Below are 25167 nucleotides of genomic sequence, written 5' to 3' on the forward strand. Positions count from 1 at the left end.
TGGTTTGCATTCCACAGTTTATTTCTGTGAAGGGGAATCCAAAGGACGAGAGACAAAGGATTTGGGGTCTGGGGGGTCTCTTTTAACAGGGTTTCTCGGAGGGAGGGAACATCAGAGAAAGAACCAATTATTTTTCTCAGTTAGTACATCTTACAAACTTTCTACAAATCAAGGTTACACACACCAAGAAAAGAAATAACAGACACCAACTTCTTCAAATGCCCACAAAGGTGTAGGAGTATTCTCCACAGAGGGGCAGGGGAGGAGAGAGGGGGGACTTGGTTTCCTGGCAACCCAGGGGGGAAAGAAAGGGAAGGCAAGGTAAGCATACCCTCTCAGCTTCCATAGTTTAGAGGCATTCTGGGACAGGAAAAAGTTACAAACTTCCGTGTTGGAAAGAAGAGTTCTCTTCTCTCAACCCCGTGCTTTCCTGGGCTAAAGAAACTTCAAGCAGCTGGAAATGCCAGCGGGGTCCTCTTTTTACTCTATCCGGCCTCTCACCGTGGGGCTGAGGAGAGAAACTTCAGTAACCATGGTAACTTGACGCCAGGTAAACAGTTAGGAAAAAGAGAAGCTGGGGTTGGGGGGAGAATCACAACTAAAAGATGGGAAAAGATACATTTCAGGCTATCAACTACAACACCTCAGATCTTCTTTTATAGACAGATACGTGAAAGTACAGAAAAGTAAAACTCTTATTGGTTAGTAAACTAGCACATCACCATCATTGGTCAGTGGGGTACACTACCCCTCGACCTTCTCTTGCAAGAAAACAAGAAACTGACAAACAGCACCTGCAAGGCTGTCTTCTATCTCTGAAGATTGTTTTAATTCCTCCTTATGATTTCCCAGGCCACTTTCTCAGGCGAGACTGAGAAAGTTATGCGGCCTGCTATTCCACAGGCACTGTGCTGCCTGCTTCATAGTTAGCATCCATACACCAGGGGAAGTTTAGATTGGATGTCAGAAAATAATTCTTCACTGAAAGAGTGATTGGGCACTGGAACTGTCTGCCCAGGGAGGTGGTGGAGTCAACATCCCTGGGTATGTTTAAAAATACATTGGATATGGCACTCAGTGCCATGGTTTGGTTGATGAGGTGTTAGGTTAGGTCACAGGTTGGACTTGTTAATCTCAAAGGTCTTTTACAACATAGCTCATTCTGTTAAAAAAAAAAAAAAAAGGACAAAAACAGGCTAGGGCCAGTACAAGAAGAAGACCTCGGCAGCCTGGAACCAAAGCAAAAACGTAAGATTCAGAAAGTCTCTCAAATCACTAAGCCTCAAAAGCAAAAGCATAGCCTCAAAAAAGTCCCAAGCTAAAAACCACACCTAAAGAGCAAGTTTCAAAAAGCCCTTAATGCTTGTGAGGCAGTTACTTTTGTGAGTCCTTGGCTCCTCCCAGAGCCTGCCTGCCAACCAGGAGACCATTGGCCCAGTCCAATCTTTCACCATCTGCTTGGAGAAGCCCCTCTGGGGAGCTTAGAGTCTCCTACTGACTCTCCCATGTGAGGCATTCAGGCAAAATCCTCCCAGAGACAAGGCTTCTTCTAGTTGCCTTCTACACGTGGCACATGTGCACCCCTCTTCCACATGCCTCTGACAACCATTGTTGAGGCAAATCAAAACTGAATTGGCTCCTCACAATCAGACATGCATTTTAACACTGAATTTTGGCAAGTCAGGCTCATGTTACAGGAACCGATAAAAGTAATTCCTACATGGGAGACAGATCTCAGCCAGGCTCAATTGCAGTACTCAAAGATTTTGAGACATTTTAAAAAGTTGCCGTAGTTAAATACTGCCTTTTCCAGATTCAATTTGCAGTAACACCTATTCTCAAACACTTTTACAATCTTTGAAGCTCTTAGGCAGTGCAGAGGGAGAAGGCAACCCAGAGTCCAGGGCTTTCAGGATCTCCATCTGGTGAATATGGACCTTTGAGCAAGTGTAGATACACAGCTAGTCTCCAATATATGGGTGAAGAATGTCTTCATATTTGCTGGCAATGTACATAGCTATGACACCAACCAGCTGCAGCTTTACCTTGGGAACAGCATTGTCCTGTGGAAAGCAGCAGTAGAGATTTATCTAAATGACTTGATTCAGAATACAGGTTTTCAAGGTAGGCATTGTAAGGTTTGTTGCATGGCAGGATGTTCATACCCACTTACACAGAATAGCTACACATCCTCTGTCCTCCATTGGCACCTGCAGGGGTGTAATAAATAGGCCTTGAGTTCAAACCAGGGAGAGGAATAAGCAGTTTTGATACATCAATTCTGTTCATAGCCAAGAGCTTTGTGTGGTACATACAAATGAGAATCATAAGTCCTTTGTTGGTTATCTGTATATCTGTATTGTTAAGGGAATGTCCAGCATCCATGCTTCAGCCTAGGGTAAAAGCCCCTTGTCAACTGACACATCCAGTCACTTCTTGAACTTCTGGAGAGTGACTTTACCACTTCCATGGGCAGAACATTCCAGTATCTGACCACTCTTTAAGTAAAGAAATTCTTCCTGATCTCCAACCTAAACCTCACCTGGCACAGCTTGTGGCCATTTCCTCTTCTCCTGGCCTCATCTGGGAGTTTGGTACAGACATGTACCAAACCATGCAAGGTTCCCTTGCTCACTAGACTTGGGCTAGAAAGAGCATAGTACTAGTATGCTTGATTGGTCTAACAACTGACATCTCTTCATATTATCAACTGAGTTCAATCCTGTATTTTAAAGTTGAGGGGAGCTTACTAATGCCTCTGGAGAAATCACCAGTGAAAGTGAGTATCACTGTCCTCCAAGGCAAGCCTACAAGGACAGGTTTACTGCTAATTTCATTAGACGCCTACCAACCTCCAGGTATCAGATAGTTGTAGATGTCCTTCACATAGTTGCTGTACAGATTTGGGTCATTACAATCTTCCATGTCTGGGTCTTCAGACTCAAGCAAGACATCAGAAAAAGCCTGGCACTGTTTGTGTCTTCTGCCAGATCACATTCACATATTTCCATGGGTTTTGGAGGCTGATGCTCTTACTACAAGGGAATACAGAAAATCACTGCAGACAACCCTTCCCTCCATAGACCAGTGTGGAACACTGCAGGGGCTCATGGCCCCTATTTCAGGGGGTCAAGTAAGGCACGGCTCTACTGCAGCGGCAGCCAAGCACTGGGCTGGGGAAGGGGCACACAGCACAAGGAGGCCGCAGACGGTACCTTGGAGGGCTCTGGCTGCGGCTCCGGGTCTGGCAGACACATTTTCCTTGGCGAAAGCCTCAGCAGCCTCCTGGAAACCATCCTCCCCGAGGATGGGGCGTACTTAACAATCGGCTGCCCGTGGTCCCCTTTCAACTTGGCGACTACTTGGCGACCGGGCGCACTGGCGGCTCGGCCATGAGGCGGCCGATGTCCTCCTTTCGTGAGGGCGGCGCACTCCTCTGGTAGGAGGGATCGGCTGCGGAGCGGGACTGCAGGGCAGGGCGAGAGAAGGGCGGCGAGCAGGACGGCGCCTGTGGGTGTGCGCTGCACCGCCGCGTCCCCGGGCCGCAGGAACGGGGGAAGCGGGGCAGCGCTGCAGGCAGCGCCGGCGGGCTGGAGGAGCGGAGCCGGGGCAAGACCGCACGGCTCCGGAACCACAGGGCTGTAGATGCAGAGCTGAGGTGCTTCACGGCTGCTCCCCTTCGCACTAGAGGGCTGAAGGGGAGGAGACTGAAGAAACCAACGGGCTGTCCCAGGAGTAAGCGAAACGGGCACACACCCACCCAAGCCAAGACCCTAAGCCAGGGCTCCTTGCGAAGCCGAGAGCGGGCTGTATCGCGCACTGCCCGCCAGGAGGAATGGAAGGAAGGGGAAGGGCCGCGCAGGTGCCTCCCTGCGAGCCACGGCAATACCCCCGGCCGCCCCCATGGCGCCCGGAGCGCGGTGAGCCCGCCGGGCGGCAGAGAGCAGCGGGACCCAGCGTGCCGCAGCCGCCGCGCATTTGAAGGGCCGGCCGCTACCGAGCCCCCGCAACTCGGGCCCTGCCTACGGCCCCATGGCTTCTGCACCAGGACGTAAAACATTACTGGAAAACACTAACATTGTCCTCCTTATGCACACATGTAATGCTCTCTTGGAGTGTTTTTTAAACCTCCTTAATCTTTCAAAGTGTTTCGTTGCAACTCTTTGTATACGCATCAGGTGACTAGATTGAACCTCCTCATGCCCTCCCAGTACAAAGATACGAATCAACTGGCCTGCGCCTGTAGTTTGAAAACCTGCCCACACAGCAGTTCCAACAGATCTTGTGGGGAATCCTGAACCCTTCTTTGGTGGATTCTTGTCAGACTAAACAAATTTAAGGTGGATTTTTTAAGACACAATGCTTATTACCATCCTCTTCCTGCCAGGAGAACCAGGAAGAACATTGTGTATATGTTCTGAGCAACATGCAAAAACCTGCCAAATGCAAACTAAGATGTAGGTCTGCACTTGCCTGTGAAGTGTCCAGGTATGGGCTCATCTTCACTGCCATGACCACCTTGACTTGATTTGGGTTCTGCCACTACCAGCTGAAGTAGGAAACTGCCATTTGCTCAGAGGAAGCTGTGGTAAGTACAAAACCTTTACAATTATGGTTAAGATGATCTAAAAGACAAAATCATCCCAATTTTATCATTTTCATGTCCCAATGGGGTTTGCTGAAATACAAGTCTATTACAGCCACCTCAAAACAGGAGTGGCACATATAAACATTAACTGAAGCTTTTTGTTTGAGATTGCTTTCAAAACCAAAATATCACTCTAGTTCTAGACTGAGTGTAACTGTAGCTCGTCAAGTCATGAGTCTTCTGGAGGAGGCAAGATAAGAAAACCACTGCCAAATGTGTAAATGGGCAGAAAACAGGATCCAGCTTTGAGGAGGTGGCTGACTCTCCAGAACTGTCCAAAGACATACGGGACTGCGATTTATGCACTTAATCTTCATCACTCTATACAAATGCAATGCAACTTCTAGAAGTTTTATGACTACAATTTTCTAAGTCAGTCTTGTACTGCAGATAGTGTTTTAACATAGCACAGGGGGAACTCCTTCAAGAGTAACAAAACAAACCACAGAAGCTGTAGAAACAATCTGATCACAAGATAAAACAGAATGGCTCAAGGACATACCTAACTGCATTCCTGACAAATCTCCTCCAATTATATAATTTTTTTATCATTCTAGTCTTCAATTTCACTAACATCACATTTATTATGATTATTATTATGGTATTTAAGAACCACTGAATACCAGAAACAAGAAAACAGTATGACAAAACAATACTGCCGTGATACATGGGATGATGAAAGATGTATTCATTCTTGTTAACCACTGAATTAATTTTTTGTATTTCAAGGAAAATATTAATGAGCTACAGACAAGAGGGGACATAAGAAGCCTGTAAACAGATGCAAGCACAACTACCTCTGAAGATGTATTTTATTACCCTCCTGACAGGTTTTCACTAAACACACAGATTTGTTTTCTTTGCAGTATTAAGTCCTCAGCATCCACAATTCTTTCTTAAAGGCACTCTTTCACTTTGCAGTCAAGAAGTCTCAATTTACTGCTCATTTCAGCAACTTGTCAAGTCCAGGACTACTGTCACAGTTTAGCATTCTAAACCTGAACTTCCCCAGGTAACACATGGAGGTACAGTTGGCTATAGTACACCTGCAGCTGTCATGGTATTACTAAAAAAACTAAGTACAGTACAGGGTAACATACCTTGAAGAGATGAAGTTTAGCTGAGTGCTAGGATACTCACTGATTTATTACTTCCAGACTTCAAATACTGCATTTGCAATTTTTCATACAAAAAGTACAAAACGTTTTATTTTACAGTGGTTTGAGTTAGGATTCTGAGTTTTCCCAGAAAAAAGTGTTTTCATTTTTCTTGCCTTCCCTATCTCTCACTGTTAAACTGTAGATTTTGCTTCTTAAAAAAAGTAGTTCAATAAAAATGTAAAATGGTAACATATATTTGCTCTGGTGCATTAAGTGTAGAAATCAGGTTTGTATGCTGAGATATAATATAAAAACTGTATATTTCTATTATCTAACAAAGTATGCAAAACACAGGACTTGATGTTTTTTCACTCCCCATAATAAAGTGGTTTTTTCATAGTCTTCAAGCTATCCTTGAAAGAAAGAAAAATCAAACTCTGCCCAGTTGATTATGTTTGCATTCCAATATAAACTACTTCTGTTTCCCACTGCTAACAAGAAATTACAGTATCGGTGTTCCACACTTTAGAGAAAGTATGGAATACATCTGTGCTCATCTACAGGTTTCAAGATTTCTGTTTAATAAACACCAAGTACAGTATATAAGATTTGGATTATTTTCACATTTACAGCAAATACTCAAGTCCTTCTTATTTCCTTTATAAAAGCATCTCAATCCAATTAACAAAGATAGTACACTTACAAAAATTCAAATATATAGTACATTTGTTTCTGTACATGTATGTGCAAGATCTCCCGGCAAAAATACAAATGTGGAATCCAACAGCTTGACCATTTACATCTCCTTTGGCAAATTCAACTTTGTATCACATGATGTAAGTACCATCTTTGTAGTATTTCATGGATTCTAGCTGCTGAGTCATTGCAAGGACATCCTGAAATCCTGTACTGAGTCCAGACATGTGTTGAAAATAAGCTTCCTTCTCCACTTGGACAGTTAAGTTGTTTACACCAGCATCTTTCAGAATTGCTGTGACCTGAACAGAATGGTACAGTTAACATTAGTATTGCACTTCACATGTACCTCACAGTAACTTGCCATATGCTGGCTCTGCAATGCTGTAAGAAACCTCCACATATCATTGTGAAGAATTCAATTATCTGGAGAGCAAAGAATAGCTTAAGAGGGCATGGCTTTACAACCTCTGCACACTGGATGATTCTCATTGTCTTTTCAAGGAAAAAAGAAACCCATGGCAGATAGGTAGTGGTTATCCAGTTATAGACATGTGATTAGCATCCAGATATCCCTACTACTTAATCCCTGTTTTGCAAGGAATAAGGTTTTTATACCTCCCTTTTTTTTTCTCAGATCTGATGTAGTGCCACTTTCAGTCAGTGTTTTGGCAGATGTTCTAGAAAACAACTCTACATGATTAATTACATGACTAGCAGGCAAAAGGGGCAGTACAACATTAGAGACCAGCTCTAAGACAGTAACAAACAGCTACAAAAAAATAATACATGTCAGCTTGAAACTTCAGTCTGTGACCAAAAGGGAGTAGGAAATTAAGAGTCAAAAAACCTTGCACTTTACCTGCTGTACAATTCTCTGTTCCATGACATCTGATACTACTTGCACGTGTATTGTGCCTGCCACAACAGTTGCAGAGTGACACCAAAAATGAGGATCTCTGTAGGATATAACTCCCTCTATTTTCTGAATCTGTGAAGAAATTTCATTAGCAAAAATAAAGTAATTTTAAACTTGTGCATGTACGTGGCTATTGGTGGATAGTATTTCACAAGGAAACAAAACTGTAGCACAGCAGCTTTCCAACTAAGCTGTATTCAGAAATATCTTGTATTGAAAGGTTACCTTGCTACTACTGTAAAATTCTAGAAGGTAAAAGTCAAACTAAATGAAAACCCTAGAAGAACAATGCTAAACAGGATGAGGAAAAAAATCCCCTGATTTAATGAACAGATCACAGGAATATAAATGGATAGAGTAATCAGAATACTGCTCTGGCATCTACCAGGGAATTTGTTACCTCACCATTTAGCAGCTATACTTAGTTATCATAGCTGAACTTTATTCAGAGACATAACTTCTCTTCCATAAGATATATTTTTTTTTGTCTTTGCTCTAGGTTGGCTGTGATGGTTTCCCAGAGCATCTGAAAAGGCACTGTGGTTTGGATTTCTGCCTAAAACCATTTTGATAATGCGCCAATGATTTGGCTATTGCTGAACCGTTCAGGCTTTCTCTTTTCTATCAGGCAGTTTCAAGGCTTTCTATTTTTCCCATTCTGCCCCTGCCCTGGTAGGTAGGCTGGGGATGGGCAAGAAGCAGGGAGGTGACACAGCCAGGGCAGCTGACCAAAGCTGTCCAAGGAATCCTGCATGCCGTGTAACACCTTGCTCAGCAGTAAAAACTGGGGTAGAGGATGAAGGGGTGGATTTTGGCTTCCAAGGTGGCTGTCTGGGGACTGCCTGGGTATCAGTCTGCTTGTGGGAGGTGGTACACTGCTTTTTAAAAAGTATTTCCACCATTCTTCCTTCACTTGTTATATTGCTTCCATAGTTTTACTGCTTACGCTTCCATCCCACTGGCAGTGGTGGTGGCAAAGGAGGGGAGCAAGCAAGTGGCTGCTGGACAGGGTCAACCTACAGCAAGCATATTGTTTTATTGTGATGTAATTTAAAAAATGTTTTTCCTATTATCTTTTAATCAATTTGTCTTTGATTGTTCTCAGAAAGTACTTTTTTCCTCCCATCTCTCAGAATTACTGTCTTCCCTCATCAAAAAGTGAAACCACAGTCTGCGTGTCACTTTCACTACATTCATCTCTCTCAGACAATTCCCATTTGTTCTTTTTTTTTTCATCCAGACAAGAACACCATCTAATCCCATCTAATAACTGACAGGACACTGCAGGGATAGTCTTCCTTGAAGCCTCTAGGTGATGCCTTCCTCAAAAAACTTTTAACTCATTCTTTTACAGAGAGGAGTTCTCTGCACTGAGGTCCACATTATGATTCTGGGCAGGAACTTAAAATGAGGCAACAACAAAGACTAGGTACAGCCTTAAGGCAGATGCCATACTGCACCAGACAGGAAGAGAACAGTCTAGAATGAGAAAATAATTAGAAAAAACAGCTTAAATTTTGCTATCCCACCCACTGTGAACCAGTATACCTTCACAATATGGATAAATCAGAAAACTTGAAATTACAAGCTTGTGACACAATGCTGTAGCCTGAATGTTCATACCAAGTCTATAAAGGCTGCAGGTGTGGGCAACTACCATATTACTTTCTCAGAGTAATGTACCAGAGTACCATGTTCATCAAAGTGTTACCATACTTATCTGAAATTATGGGATACTCATAAAAGCAAAAAACAGTGGAAGTCTTTTTAGCTGCAAACCAACTTTTATAGTTAGAGCTAGTTATCTTGTCACTTCTCCGCAAAATAGGTTTTAAACAACTTGAGACATGAAGTTGTCTAAGACAACGGAAGCTGTCTGACTGAACTGCTCGAACTCAATAATCATTAAAAACGGTTACAGCTTTGTATTTTTGAATATAAAACCATTTATAATTGTACCTTTTCTAAAGCACCATGCAGATCTTTCTCTTGTTCTGGAGGTATCCTCAACAAAAGCACTTGACAGGCATCTTTCAATAGTGGGATAACACTAAGAAAAATCAATGTAGCAATAAAGAGAGAGCAGAGCGGATCAGCTATGAGCCATCCAAATTGCTGAATAAATATTGTGGATACGATAACACCAACACTGCCCAGAGTGTCTGCTAACACATGCAGAAACACACCTAAAATCAAAACAAACAGAGTGATTAACAGTTCTGTCTAAAATGTGTATATATATTCAATAGCAGAAACTTAGTAAGGCTTAACTAAATATTCTCAAGCTAAACAGAGACGACCCTCTACCTAACCTGGGACAAAATACACTAAATATTTAGCTCTTCTAATGTTGAACTGCAAATTAATGTAAAAAACAATTTTTTATGTATGAGGCAATGATCTAGGTAGGCATCCACAGACTAAAGTACATGTGAATAATCTTTAAATTGTTAGTGGGATTTGTACAATATAGCATCATCATTTAACTCTGTATATAAGGACTCATTGATCCCTAACAGAGAGTTAGAAGATCAGTGTACATGCACTGGCTTGCTAATGTGGACACACATAAATGTACTGGTTGTTTTTTGTATGCCAGTTCTACTCCAATTTTACAAGAGAATTGTCTTGGTGCTACTGCTATGAATTTGATACTTTCTACTGCTTTAATTGTGGGCTCATTCTCAATGTACACTAAATGGGCATAAAAAATACCCTCCAAACATCAGTAAGATTAGTGCTAGTTAAGTGTCATGATTTTAAAGAATATTGAAACCTGAGTATAGGCAGACTTAAAAAAATTACAGACATAATGAATAACCAGGAAAACCAAATGAGTTAAGACATAAAGTAACCTGTGAAACATGAGACTATTCACCATATTTTGACAAGCTTACACAGAAAACACTTCTTCTAACACTTCTTTTTTAAAAAAAAAAGCCAGACAGTTGGTAAGTAACTACTTTCTATTAGGAAAAAAATTCTATGCTGAACTTTCATACACAATGTCCTTCTTAGTTAGCTTACGATTTCAGATTTCAAAGTTTTGCTTTACCACTTTATCTTCTGAATCACAAATAAAAGCATATTCTGTTCCTGGTCTGTGTTTGTTCTCCTGCTTCTTTTCCCCTTCCCAGTGTTTTACAACCAGTTGTCACACAATTCCTAGAAGCATGGTACCATCTTTATAGATAGAGACCTTGTACTTTCATTTCCAGTTTGAACTTAGAAACAAGCACTTAAAGCTTTTTAAGTATGGTTTACAGTGACCTTTATTGTTAGTCAGTACTATAGATTACTGCTTTTTATTGTTCCTTATGTATTACACACATCAGCACAGAAACATTTCACGTTTCTTTCTTCCAAGTTAAATTCATAAATGGTTTGAGCAATTCCTGTATAGCACATTTAATACCTGTCAGATGACTCCTTAAAAGCATTTTTAGATTGAGGCATAATAATGCATAGGTCTTATTCTGAAGATCTTCAGTCTCCTAGAAATTGCATACATCGCTTATGAGTCAACAGTCTGTACTTGCCTCTCATATTGGTGTTCATGCCTCCTCCAGAAGATCCATGGGAATGTCCATGGCTGTGGCCATGGTCACTGTGAGAATGCCCGTGCCCATGGCTGTGGCTGTGGCCATGGTGAGAATGGCTGTGATCATGTGTGGGACAGCCTCCCCGAGAAGCCCCATGGGAATGCGCATGGCTGAAGGCACAGATACCAACAAGGTTTACAATCAGCCCTCCAACAGAGACCGGCTGTGAGAGGGAGAAAAGTCTTTAACTTCACTGCATCCTCACAGGTATTCAAACTTATTTTCCTGAACATGGTAAGCAAAAATGCCATGCACTGAATTAAGGAAAATTCTGGAAGCCCACAATTTCCCTGGGCAACCTTTTCCAGTGCCTTACCACCTTTACAGTACCACCATCACAATACAGAATTCCTTCCTAATATCTAATCTATACCTACCCTTCAGTTTGAAGCCATTTCCCCACTAAATGCCCCGGCAAAAAATTCCTCTCCAGCTCTCCTTAAGGCTCCCTTCAGGTACTGGAAGGACTATTACCCCGGAGATAGACATAAATTAATGATTAACTGCAAAACTACACTGAAACAGAAGGACAAAACTTACGGTTAGCATATTTGTATCTATGTCTGGAGGATCTACCAGTCTCGCCACTGATTCCATGAAGACAAAGAAAGCAATCACCATCAGAAAGAGGCCATTAATAAATCCAGAGAGAATTTCTACACGTCCATACCTGAAAGTAAATATATTTACTTCTGAGAGTGAAGAGTGGGTACTCTGAACAAATGTCAAAGTTGTAATAAATAAAGTTATAATTCTTTTAATACAGCATTAAGATTGTTGTGATTTTTTTTCCTTAATATCACATAATCATGCCTCAATTTCTGAGTTATTTTTTTCTGATCAAGAGGTTCCCAGTTTCCAGCTGTCCAAACTCCATTATAATAAAACGCTACAGAAGTAGTCTCTTATACTGCTCATTCAGGGCTTCAAACTGCTGAACTGCTATGCAAACATATAAAGTTTCATTATATCAGCTGTATCTAAATCTTCATATGAACACTGACTTTTTAACATAGATTTTTGTTTGACATAAATGCCTAGCATGAGGTAATTTCTAAAGAATATTCACAGTGATAAAAGTTTTACTTGTAAGGGTAAATGAAAATTGTATTTCAGACACATTTTTTGCATAGGTAAGAAGAGAACAGTGTAAGCACAAATGGAACAGAAGAGACATAGCAAAAAACCCACAGAAGCATGCATTAGTAAAATGTTCCATACATACCAGGACACTTTGAAAAGCACTTTTTTGACACTTCTTTGAGCAAGAAGAGTTAAGTTTCAAATAGTCCTTAAAAAACCCAAGATACATACCCATATGAAAATATGCGAGTTGCTTTCCACCTTGTCATCAGAGCTGCGAAAAGCCCCATCACTAATGCAGAACAATCAAAAAGCATGTGAAATCCATCAGAAATAAGACCAAGGCTATTGGTCCATACTCCATAAAAAAGCTCCACGAAAGTGAAAGCCTAAAACAAAACAGAGTTTGAATTTTTCCTTAAATATTAATTTGTGTATTAATGTTTTGGTAGATAGAAGGATATTCTTTTCATAAAACACTCAACATTTCTCAAAGGTATTGTTCTAAGTATTTCTAGACCATTTTTTCTCTCCTCCAATGAAATACATGATGTATTCCAAGTCTAGAAAGAGACATTTTTGAACCTACTCTCCTTAAAGTCTCACACATAAAAAACCAACTCTTTAAAGGAGTAATTTTTTGGTTTTGAATTTTCAACTGACATTCTGCAGACAAAATTCTAAGCATTTCATCATTAAATATCTAAGAGCTCTGATCTGATATGTTATTGGTGTAAATAATGTAATACTATCTATAAATCTGTTATATCAACATTTTCTTCACCAGCAAATGAAGAAATGAAGTAATGAATGACTGTTTAAATCTTAGGAATTGGCTCTGAGAAAGGTACACAAGGAAACATTTTTCATACATACATTCACCCTGTACGTTTTATTATTATTAATCCATTTACCTAAAATCTTTCTTCCAGTTTTTCATGTTTCATAATGGAATTCCTTACAGTTAACACAGACTTCAAGTTTCTCCCCCTCTTTTCCCAGAGATCTTTGCAAATGAGATTCTATAAATTTTGCTAACTGCATCATATTTTCCTATTAAAGAAAGAGAGAAGCTAAAAATAAAACTAGCCTGCTCCAATACTAATCAACCCAGCACCTTCTATTTTGTTGTCCACATCCTTATCAGTTTCCCTGAGGCCTTATCAGTTTCACCTTATTTGCTGGCAACATTGAGCTATCTCAGCGTTAAACATACTATCATAAAAGTGTTCAGTTGCTGGTGCAACCCTCACACACAGAACCAATGCTGCACTGTGACAACAAACCAGTGACGACTACTTAAATTGCTCTGTCAAAGGTCACTTTCAAACCAATCAATTATGGGAATCTTTGAAAGAGTAACTCTTCTTTCTGTATTGTATATGCACTGTTGTGATTGGGTTTGAAGAAAAAAATACATACACTTACCAGATTTAGGCACAAGAAATAGAAGATTTGCCGAGAATCATACTCCTCAAGGATTTGTTTCAGTGACTCCTTAATAAACCGGGGCAATGACTGGGAGCTTTGCTGTAATGCATCACCCATGAAGTTATAGAGAGGAGTGCCTTCAGGGGAATAGCCAATAAGGGTACCCTTCTGCCCTTTCCTGGAGGGGGAGGACAGGATATTGGCAGCTGCAAGGAAAGTATTGAAGTTTTTGTTGCCGTTTCTAAGCTTCACAGCTATTTTATAATGTGTTTAACCAGCAATCAAAGTTTACATGGAATTTTCAGGCAGCAAATTGATTGTCAACTTAATCTTGAGGTTTATTATTGGATTCATTGCTATGTAAAATTAGATCATCACTTCCACAACAGATCAAACTTCATCATTTTTCCTCTACACAGACAGTAAAAGAGCAAAAAGCTACAGGCTGCCTTATTCAAAGAAATCCATAAAAGCTCATCCAAAAGAGCTCAGAAAGCATCCAAAACACCTCAGTTTTCTGATTGGCTTCCCAATCACACAGACCACAGATTTACCACAGTTGAGACAACAATACGTACACAAAACAAAGAAGACAGCACTCACTACCACCCCTCCAGAAAGAACATGCTCTGTGCTTTCATGGTGTGGTGGCTTGTTCATAGCTCGAAGTTGGTCTGTTATTGGATGCGTCCAAAAGTTTCCAAAAAGCAATGCGCTAATGAAAATTAGAAAGGATCCGTATCGAGCACATGTGGAAGCTTCCATCTTCACAGAGCATATGGACTCCACGTAGAAATCCAGGATCACAACGAAAAAGATGACTGTTACGAAAGGCATGATGAGAGAAGACCAAGACTCTACTTTACTCTGCAACAAAAAATATATTTCAAACAGGGCTGCTCACCAGGAGAGTGATTGTATTTATAGCATTAAATTGTTCACTTGTAGAATTACAAGCATTTTCATTAATCCATAAAACATAAATACTTTTATATATTCAATTTACCATATAAACACATCATTTGAGATATAAACTGTGACGTGTATCTAAAATGCACTAAGGTACTTCATTTTAAATACTTTCATGTTTGTAAAAGGAATTCCATATACAATGCCGTGGTTGCAATGGCCTATTCACCCTATGCACACAAGCATAAAGAACATTTTTTAAAATGACAATAAATTATCTACTTCTTAGGGATGAAAGAGCACTGTATTTATATAGCCATTAACGCTTGTGCAATATTAGTAGATGAACCCAAGATATAATATCTGAGCTAGGAGAATGAAATACAGTTTTCACACAAAAGAGGAAATTAAAGTATCACACAGATAAAAAACAAATATAGAAGAAAAGCACAATGGGAAAACTTCAAACAAAGCTTACTACAAAAATAAAGACAGCAACACTGGTATTTTTAAGGATATTTTAAAGGAAAGATTTAAATTGCAATTCACAAGCATTACAAAAAAAGATTTATCTTTGTACTTATTATCTTACCTCTGTTGTCAGAGAGAGAACAATAACCCACGGGCACAAGAGAAGGACAGAAACAAGATGAGACAAAGCTTGAAGACGCTTGGCTCCACCTACATCTACAGATAGTTTTCGGGATGCCATATGAAAACCAACCTTGCAGCACAATGCCAATACCAGAAGCAGTACTCCACCCTGGAGACATAAAGGGGTTCCATTAGCTTTTCTTAAGTACCAAAAACCTCACTCCAAACACAGTGACACAGGGAGAAAATATTAATGTGCTTTCCTTAACCTGGAAACAAAAGCCAAAACCAGGATATTTCCCGTAATTTTTACTGTACCTAAAAACAGCAACACAGCATACATGGCTGTGCCTTAGCACTATTCACAACAGCCTAATCTAAGCTGAACTATGAAACTCTCACTAGTGTTTATTGGCATACACCAGCAGCAAAATGGTAGTAAACAGCATCTGAGGAAGAAAAATCACCCACAGTTTTTCCATCTTCCATTATTGTGCTGAAAGCATACATAAAACCCCAAAGATTCACATCATCTTGTCCTCTACACCTTTAGCAACTTTTTCATCCACTTACCTTTGAACGCACCCTGTTTCTTCACAATATACTTTTTCAAAATTGTTCTTTAAACAAATTACAAGATAGACAGCATCTCATCTCCCTTAGATCACACTTACCTTCTTGCACCATTAAACAGTCTTTCTAATATTTGATTTATTTTTATATTAATACTTTTTCAGCTGCTCCATAGTTTTTCCTGTTTTATTCCTCAATTAAGCCACTTTAGCAAGACTAAGCTAACACAACTCAATCAGCCAGGTCAACCCTGTACAGTCAGGTCATGATATTTAGCTATTCATACCACCAATTACAATGGGACTCTCTTAGTGACAAGTATCAGAATCTGTGTCTTCAAATACAAGTCTGATGTAAAGGAAAGACTGGGGAAAGCTAAAGATGCAGAAACAAAACACAGGCCCCAAAAGTGATTAAGAAGTGATTTGTAGGCAAATCATTATAAACAACCAAAATACTGATGACAGAATATTTCATGGTAATTTTAATGAGACTTGTTAGGCTATGCATTACAGCGAAGTCCTTATCAGCTATAGAGGTTGAATATTGTATGGTTTGGCTTGTTGTATTGAAGCTCCTCATACTCCCATCAGTGTGCAAAAATTACAGTGTTAGTTCAGTTCCAATATGGGGTGGGGATGTTCAACCTCATGATTTTGATTCAGGCTTGGATTAGCTCTGAACTGGTTAAATTCTTACCTACAAAATTTAGACAAAGATTCTAAAATACAGGTTGTTTACCTTGTGATCTGCAACACCCAGGAAAGCAATGATTGTATACAGAACATGAGTAAGAGCACTGTCATGATGCCCTTCAGCTAAATAAAAAAATTAAGGAAGAACTTCATTAGATTTTTTTTTTTTTTTTTTTTAACCAAGAACAGGCAAAGGTAGCAGAACACAGGAAGCAGAGGTAAGCAAATGTTGGACACCCTGTGCAGGACAACCAGGGGATCAGGCCCAGCCCTCAGCATGGGCTTATGAAAAGCACATCCTGACAGACCTGATCTTCAATATGACAGAGTGACCTGCCTAGTCAGTGAAGGAAAAAACTGTGGATGCATGGACTCCAGGGCTGCATGGATGCCCTGGACACCATTTCCCACATGACCTTCCCAGGGAAACCAGCTGCTCCTGGCTTGGGCAGATACACTGTTCACTGGGTAAGAAACTGCCTGGATGTCTGGACCCAGAGTGAAGTTACATCCAGCTGGTGTTCAGTCACCAGTGCTGTTCCCCACAGCTCAGTACTGGGGCCAGATCTGTTTAATATCTTTATCAGTGATCTGAATGAGGGGATCAGGTGTACCCTCAGTCAGTTCAGAGATGACACCAAGCTGGGTGGGAGTGCAGATCTACTGGGAAGGAAGGCTCTGCAGAGGGATCTGGACAGGCTGGATCATGGGCTGAGGTCAGTGGGGGGAGGTTCAACAAGGCCCAGTGCTGGGTCCTGCCCTTGGGTCACAACAACCCCAGGCAGTGCCACAGGCTGGGGCAGAGTGGCTGGAAAGGACCTGGGGATGCTGGTGACAGCAGCTGAACATGAGCCAGGCTGTGCCCAGGTGGCCAAGAAGGCAAATGGCATCCTGGCCTGGCTCAGCAATAGTGTGGCCAGCAGGAGCAGGGCAGGGATTGTCTCCCTGTACTGGGCACTGGTGAGGCCACACCTTGAATGCTGTGCTCAGTTTTGGTCCCCTAAGTACAAGAAGACACTGCGGTACTGAGGTGTGTTCACAGAAGGGCAACAGAACTGGGGAGCACTTACAATGAGCATTTGATGGAGGTGGGGGTGTTTAGTCTGGAAAAAAGAAAGCTCAGGGCAGACCTTATCACACTCTACAACTATCTCACAGGATGCTGAACCCAAGTGGGGGTCAGATTTTTTCTGACAGGACTAGAAGAAATGGCCTTAAGTTGCACCAGGCATTGAGTAGCCTGAGTATTAGGAAGAATTTATTCAGAAAGGATTAGCAAGCATTGAAACAGGCTGCCCAAGGAACATACCTGGTGGTTCTTAAAAGACATACAGATGTAGGGACATGATTTAGTGGTGGACTTGGCAGTGCTGGATAAACAGTTGGATTCGATCATCTTAAGGTGCCTTCCAACCCAGGCCATTCTATGATTCTGTTTAACAATTCTACTCACTGAAAGCTAAGTAAATTAATCAATAAGGTTCCAGAATACACCATTTGCATCTGTAATTCCGTATTTTCATTCTTCCTTTGCAAAGTTTACTTTCAGCTTGTTTATTTTTACTGCCCATCTTACATTTGTCAGTACACTATGATGAGACGATCAATTGAAAACTTACTTCAAAATCACCTCTAATTTAATTCAGTACATTCAATTTCACATTTTCTCTTCTCCAGTACTAAGAGTTACTTCCTCTTTCACATAACAAGAAAGGATACGATGTTCTGCTATTTTAGCCATGAGGTCGTCATTATCAAAAAGTAGTAAGCAAATGATAGCTATGATGAAAAATGCAGCACCTCTTGTCTGTAAAAAAAAACCCAAACAAACAATAAACAACAACAAACCCAAAATATTTCTAAACTGCTACAACAGATTACTGTAAAAGAATCCAGGAAATTGGCCCCTTCCTTCCCTGCTTCCAGATCAATGTAAGCATACTTCAGTAAGAAAATCAGAATGCAACCTCAATTATTTCTAAGAAAGCGACATTGACAATATAGTTTCACATTTTTTCTGGTTTTCACACTTACCAGATAACTCAGGACATATTCTCACCGTAGCAAGTGAGATGCTGGTATCTAATGAACTAAGTGTGAGTACTTTCTTCTTCTGCCTGCCAGAATGCACTGCTACTTCAGCCTGATGATTTAATATTATGTAGAATCAATGAGCTACAAACAAGATCTGTACAAACTGTTGAATTTTGTCTTATGGGACCTAAAGGCTAAAGAACTATGGAAAGACTATGAGAAAGAACATCTCTGAAGTGCTTTTGTGGGGAAACGACAGAGGTAGATATGAAATCCCAGCTCCCAGAGTTTTCATCACCCAGACTTAAACCATTGAAATTTTTGGTATTCATCATCTTAGATAGATACTGAGCTCTGTGTCTGAAAAAATACTATTACAATTTATCTTTTAAAGCCAAATAGACCTATCACATTCTTGCTGCAGAAAGTCAGCTGACCAGTTCATTTAGTAAAGCCGAAACATTCAGCAGACAGCACTGATGCCCCCTTGTTTCTGCTGCCTTAAGATATTCAGATTAACTGCCAAATGTGGCCCACTAAGATACAGACTGACAAAGAATCTCTCTGAAGCTCTTTATCTATCCTTTTGGTAATTGGCTGCAGAAAGTAATTTGTCTTCTTCAGCATGATCTCCATGCTGGATGCCCTAAGCTTCTCAATTTGCAGGCAATGAGCATAGACCATCAGTACAGATGACTGTGACTTTACGGCTGCCTGAAAGTGCTTAGGGGACTCTGTGCAGTTATGAGACACGGATTTCAGAACTCCCAGCCTCAGAGAGCACCAAAGTGAGACTTCCCTTCCAGCCTGAGGAGACATTATAACAGGAGACGTTTTCCTTCACCTGACACTGTTTTTAAGTGAAAGTGCTCAAGACTGCTAGGTATTGGGTAAGTTCATTCCATTTAGGGCTGATTGGCACATTTACAGAACACCTTGGAAAAGTATGTGCAATGAGACTTGAGATGGAGCATGCCTCAAGTATAGGTCTTCAATTAAATGAAAGGGCCTTAGTATTCAGCACACACAGGACCATGCAGACATAAAAGTACTTAGAGAACTTTCTGGCAGAAAGAAACAATGTATGTGAAAAGCTAAACACCTTGAAGATTCTAGGCCAGGAGCTGGAGACTGTATTGCTGGACTTCAATGTCTAAGGTCAGGAACAGACCTTAATAGATATGCCATGGATATCCAACACCTTCACCTACTGTTTCTCTCTCAATGTCATTTTTATTGTTTCAAGTCATACATCTTACAATTTCACCACTAATTAAACTAAAAAAGCACATTTTCTGTGAATGTGGATCCAAAACACAGTTTGTTCCAGCAAAAGGAGTACTTGAACTTATAGGATTCAGTATGTTTTACCTTTGGTAAAATAGGTTTTTAAATACCTTTGCTGGTCCTCCACCTGAGCTTGTGAACAAGACACTAAGGAGTGACAGCACAACCACATCACTGTGCTCAAACAGTAACAACGTCCTATAAAAAAAATTAAATAAAGACTCCATTTACAATGCGTTTACCTCACAACCATGATGTACACTATTTCAGCTAAAATTAATGACACAACAATGATTTATCCTGTGATTACAACAGCAGGTTTAAACAATTCAAAAGGAAAAATACAAATCAATTTGCCTTCACCAGCAATAGATCTAGCTGCAGACAACTATACATGCTGCAAAACAGTAAGCTCCTAATTCAAGGAACAGATTAAAATTGTTCATTTATAGATAACTTTAAACTGTATTTTCTTCTAGCAACACGACAGGATACCAACTTGCTTAAGATGGAGTTATTATTCCCACTACATCACCTCCTCTAAACCAGCTTGTGCTCCCAGAGAAAAAAAGATGTCCAGTTCTGCACTATTGCATCCTGTTCATTAAGGTGCTGATGATTAGTAGCCTATGCCACCTCAAAACCTCTTAATTGCTGAAAATAAAAAATTCTAGCTTACATGCTACCTCCTTCAGACAGCAAAGGCTAACAAACATAGCTGTATTGCCAGCTTTCCTGACCAGAACATGGAAGTACAATGATTACCAAATGCTTTTGCAATCCTCTGCAAAGCAACACAACACGCTAGGACACGTGTAACAGGTTCTGTTTGGGAAGACTGCCAGCACCCAGAAAGACATGAGAGTATTAACTACATTAATATAATTAATCACAGTATAATTACTCTGAGGTAAGTCTTCTCCTGTGTAGATTATAAAAATTCACTTTCATAAAATATATAATTTAAGGCTTTACTTTCCTTTCTCCAATGCAAAATGCTTTCCAATATATTAATCTTCATTAGTCTACCTCCTCTTTAATAGTTACTCAGTCATTAGTACTAACACACAGCACAAATGGAATTACCTGTATATGCACTAATGTTACCCAATTTCAACACAGAGCACACAGCCAACTAGATAAAGAAGGACTCTGCAACAATTCAATGCAGAAATTGATTCTAGTCAAATTGATTTCTGTCAAAGAAATATCAGCTGCTACCATTACCCATCAAGCCAAGGTCTCAAAACAGGTAAATAAACAGTAGGCATTACATTAGTGAGAGCAGGGAAGTGACAAAAACTGCACTAAGTTACCTTGATGTATCATTCACATCAAATGTCCAAACACTATCAAGAATTTCACTAGCATCTCATAAAAGTAGTAGTTCTTCTGGTAGAAGAAAATAACCAGTTCAAGAGAAATTATATGTACTTTTCCAAACAAACACTAAAGTTTTCACAAGAAAATTCATAAGGTTTCAGTAAGTTTTTGGATATACATCAAGTGGCTAGCAGCATTATCTGACAGACAGAAAACAAAAAACAAAGGAGCAAGACAGGGAAGGATCACAAAAGAAGATATGTATTTACCTCAGTGGTCCACAAAGAGTAAGGCCAAAAAACCACAAGAGTGAAATGATACATCCAACAACAGCATGCTTAAAAATTTTGATCCACTACAAAAGAAAGGTATTTCATTATCATCTTCTCCAGAGTTTCAAAATAAACACTATCACTAGCATTGTTTCAGTCCAAAAGCTGTAGAAATTGAGAGGAAATCATGTGCTTTGCAAGTTCTATAATTGTAATTTAAAGTATGATTATCTCAGATACTTTTCCAGGCAACTAAGATTTTTTTGGATATACTATGAACCAGAATTTTTTTCTACTGCAGTACTAGATTCTGTAACATTGTCTGAGTTCTCTTCCACAAAAATGGCTGAAAAAAAAAATTAAGTACATTTACCTATTTTGTAATCTGTTGTCTCTATCAGATAAACATAAAAAGAACTAGATAAAATATAGAAATTGAGGCTGAGACCTTATGCCTACAAATATTTATGTGTGTGTTATATTGTTCAGGAAGCAGGCTGTAATTCAGATATTCAACACATTAACTTCAGATGCAAGTTTTAGAATAAATTAATTCTGGAAATATGCTAAACAAGATGAAGTAACAAACAAAATCTTCAAAATCCAGAATCTGAAATTTTTTATCAAAAGTAAAACCATATATGGACAGATTTTTCTGAACTCAAATCTAAGACGCCATTTATTCCTGTTCACATTTTTTAAATTCTGACACACACATCTAATCATGAAAGCAGCTGACACAAGAACACTTCAAGGCTATCCTTCAGATTATGTCTACTTAGCACAAGCATTGGATCAAGCTTTTGTGCACACAATTACATAAACCCAAGATGAATATTAAGCAGGTGAAGAGAATTTATTTTTTAAAAATCAGCAGGTTCCAACCTGGCCCTACTCTGAACTCCTTGGGATACTGGAAATTCACGAAGGTCTGATGAACAGTTAGATTAGGTCCATGCAGAAGGGACTCTTCTCTTCTGAAGGACAAGACCTGGAGCATTTTGACATTCTGGCAGTCCAGAAACTGCCTGTCTAACTGTCCAAGTCAGCTAAGTAGACTAAGCTCTATTTGAAAATCCACTCCTTACAGTAGATGCTTGCTTGGTGATAAGGACCAGCCTTTTCTCTATAGTCTCAAAAGAAGCTGACAAAAGCTAAACACACTGAATGTTTCAGCCCAGAAGACACGGAGTTAGTTGCATACCTCTAGAACATGTAACATATCTTCTAAGTGAAGTAATCTTTGTTTGCCTTTCAATTTTGACAAGAGCTATACAGCCAAGAATATTTATAAGGATGCAAGTCACTCTTACATATGTCAACTCACCTGATGCTTGGTTACCACTTTTCCAGAAGAAAATGGTTTTTGAAACAAAACCATAAAAAAAGCAGACCTGTCAAAAGGGGAAAGTTTTCTCTATTAATTTATTAGTCAGCTTTTTATTCAAACCAGATCTAAACAAGTAGGTTTCTCATATCTGGCTCAGTTTACAAAATTGATTCCTCTACATTTCATTCATTAACAGGCCACACTGACAACAGTCACTGGTTTTATTTTCCCTGCTGCATTACCAGTGTCAGATACCAGCACTAAAGTGATGACAAATGAACTTCAGTTCTGGTCAACTTCAAATGCCAGTTCTTGAGAGAATGACTAATGGTGAGTTGACTTGTGATTTATAAAAATCAAAATAACTGATCTCAGAAGTTTTGAAGATAAATAATACTCTGATTTTTATTAGCAATATAGGTATACAGAAAGGCTGACTCATATATAGAATGCTGACTTCACAGTCCTGTAGGAATAGAAGACATAGAACAAAACTTCTTCAAGTGGGATCAAAAGTGATGGGCAAAAAAGAAACTGTGGTGCTTGGGAACATGCAAAAGAGAAGTCTATAAATGTACATGAATATGAAATAAAAGGAAAAAATGGAATTCCAAATGTTCCAGCTCTGTCAGGTTTATTACATAAATGCTCTTCCACATCACATCAGATAAACATGAAGCAGGATCTTGCCTGCAAAGATTGTTTCTGTGTATTTGTTATCAGTTTTCATACCTCGGCCCTCAGTCTGGGAAAAATAGCATCTGAATACCACAAGAACTTCAGGAATACAAACTATGAAGAAGAAAGCTTATCTTCTACACCCTTGTTAGCAAAATTTAGATATGCCTGGGTGTCCTGGTTTCAGCTTGGACTGAGATAAATTTTTCTCAGTAGCCACTACTCCAGTACTACTGCTAGTGCAGTGCTGTTTTGGATCCAGTGCGAGAACAATGTTGACAATACTTTTGGCTGTTCCTTAGTGCAACTTATCTGAAATTAAGGACTTTTTAGTTTCCCATGCTCTGGCAGCAAGCAGGTGCTCCCAGCAAAAAGCTGGGAGGCAGTATGGCTAGGGAACCTGGCCTGAACAGGACAAAGAGATGCCCCATACCATAAATACCATATACTTATGGTATATATCCAAACTGGGGCACCTACCCAGATGGGGGCTGATCGCGGTTTGGGGATGAGCTGGGTACCGTTAATGTGTTTGGAGCAATTGCATTGCACATCACTTGTTTTTACTGGGTTCTCTCTCTACCTTCCTTTTATTACTATATTTTGCTTATTAACTTAATCATTTATTACCTTATTAATTTTAATTATTAAACTCTTCTTATCTCAACCCATGAGTTTTTTATTTTGTTTTCCTCCCGATTCTTCTCCCCAGCCCCCTGCTGCACATTTGTATGATACCGGATTGCCAGCTGGCTCAACAGTCACACCATTACCAACAGCACTGCCAGGAACAGGCCCAGCTTTGAAGTTGGAAAAATGCTGAAGTTTCTCAAGGGTAGAGAGGACATACAGAGACATGTGGAAAGGCTAGAGAGTTGGACAGCTGCCAATGTTACGAAAAGAACAAGTGCTGGATTCTCCATCTGTGGTGGGGTAACCCTGCTTGTATGCACAAAGCAGAGAATGAAAGACCAAATGACAGCCCCACAGAAAGAAATCTCAAAGTCTGGGTTCCTAGACAGTTGAATATGGGTCAACGAAAAGGGTCAGTTGTGTCCTGGAGTGCATCTGCATTCAAGCACAGCATCACCAGCTGCCCGAGGAAGGTGACTGTCCTGCTTTGCAATGCACTGATGGGGCCTCAGCTCAGGTCCTGTGCGCAGTTTTGGGTGCCTCTGTATCAGAAGAACATCGAACTGTTAGACTGTGTCTGGGCAAGGCAGCCAAGATGGTGTAAGGTCTCAAGGGCAAGAGGAGCATCTGAGGTTGCTTGATTTGCTCAGCTTACGGAAGGGTGAGGGGTACCTCGTGGCACCTTCTTCAGTGGAGAGGCAGGGGAGGATCAGATGTTGACCTCTGGTGACCAGTGACAGGGCGTAAGATGGAATGACACTGTATCTGGGTAAACACACACTGTGCATTATGGAAAGGTTCATCACTAAGAAGGTGGCCAGCCACTGTAACTGGCTTCCCAGGACTATCACAGATCCAAGCCTGTCAAAGCTCAAAGAGTATCTGAACAACACTCTTGATCATATGTTTCAGTTTCAGGTAGTTGCGTGAGGAGGAGAGAATTGGACTCAATGGACCTTACGGGTCATTTCCAGCTTGACATGTTCCAAGATAATGGCATCACAGTGAAAAGAGATGTGAAGCAAAAACACTGCTATGAACAGAGCACTTCCTGGATTCACTATTATTCCTTTTCCCCTCGGAATAAACTATAACAACATAATGCAGGGTTATAAGCTTGACGCTGTCAAAGAACTCGCAAAGTATTACGCGTGGGGGACAAGGCTCCACCCCCTGCACACTCACCCCAGCTGCACTATGAAGATAAACTGCACGAGGTGGACCGCTTTCAGGAGATCATAGGATTCGAACAGCCCCACGGCTTTCAAGACCTTGGCGAAGCACAGCAGCACGATGTACCGAGTCAGCCTGTAGAAGGAGAGAGGCCGGTTCGCACCTGCCACGCCGCCGCCCGGGCCCG

General features: G+C 40.3%; 2 protein-coding genes and 1 long non-coding RNA gene across 4 annotated transcripts in view; 1 reads left to right on the top strand and 2 right to left on the bottom strand.

Moving 5' to 3' along the window:
• On the bottom strand, positions 1-4601 carry LOC147648490 (uncharacterized). Of its 2 annotated transcripts, XM_086869277.1 has the most exons (5): positions 4474-4601; positions 3216-3692; positions 2853-3035; positions 2174-2210; positions 1-2063 (listed from the first exon to the last, which is right to left on the bottom strand). In XM_086869277.1, exons 1-3 carry the CDS (start codon positions 4510-4512, stop codon positions 3033-3035), a joined length of 519 nt encoding a protein of 172 aa, XP_086725403.1. In that variant the 5' UTR covers positions 4513-4601; the 3' UTR covers positions 1-2063; positions 2174-2210; positions 2853-3032. The 2 variants fall into 2 exon arrangements, with proteins under 2 accessions (XP_086725403.1, XP_086725402.1); XM_086869276.1 differs by having other exon boundaries at positions 1-2210.
• Positions 3418-10459, top strand: LOC147648491 (uncharacterized). Its single transcript, XR_015281039.1, has 2 exons — positions 3418-4588; positions 7863-10459. It is a non-coding gene; the product is annotated as an uncharacterized LOC147648491 (long non-coding RNA).
• The window catches only part of SLC30A5 (solute carrier family 30 member 5), a 20333-nt gene continuing 478 nt past the window's right edge, over positions 5313-25167 (bottom strand). The window contains exons 2-16 of the mRNA XM_086869272.1: positions 24993-25115; positions 22494-22560; positions 21164-21249; positions 19682-19769; positions 17970-18057; positions 16297-16373; positions 14981-15151; positions 14058-14346; positions 13477-13685; positions 12280-12437; positions 11506-11635; positions 10903-11128; positions 9323-9549; positions 7307-7435; positions 5313-6746 (exon numbers count right to left, since the gene is read on the bottom strand). Coding sequence (XP_086725398.1) covers positions 6576-6746; positions 7307-7435; positions 9323-9549; positions 10903-11128; positions 11506-11635; positions 12280-12437; positions 13477-13685; positions 14058-14346; positions 14981-15151; positions 16297-16373; positions 17970-18057; positions 19682-19769; positions 21164-21249; positions 22494-22560; positions 24993-25115 — 2239 coding nt within the window. The 3' untranslated portion in view covers positions 5313-6575. The remainder of the gene's footprint in view (positions 6747-7306; positions 7436-9322; positions 9550-10902; positions 11129-11505; positions 11636-12279; positions 12438-13476; positions 13686-14057; positions 14347-14980; positions 15152-16296; positions 16374-17969; positions 18058-19681; positions 19770-21163; positions 21250-22493; positions 22561-24992; positions 25116-25167) is intronic.

Source organism: Cyanistes caeruleus, chromosome Z, assembly GCF_971803275.1.
Source record: "Cyanistes caeruleus chromosome Z, bCyaCae1.hap1.1, whole genome shotgun sequence".
Taxonomy (NCBI): Eukaryota; Metazoa; Chordata; class Aves; order Passeriformes; family Paridae; genus Cyanistes; species Cyanistes caeruleus.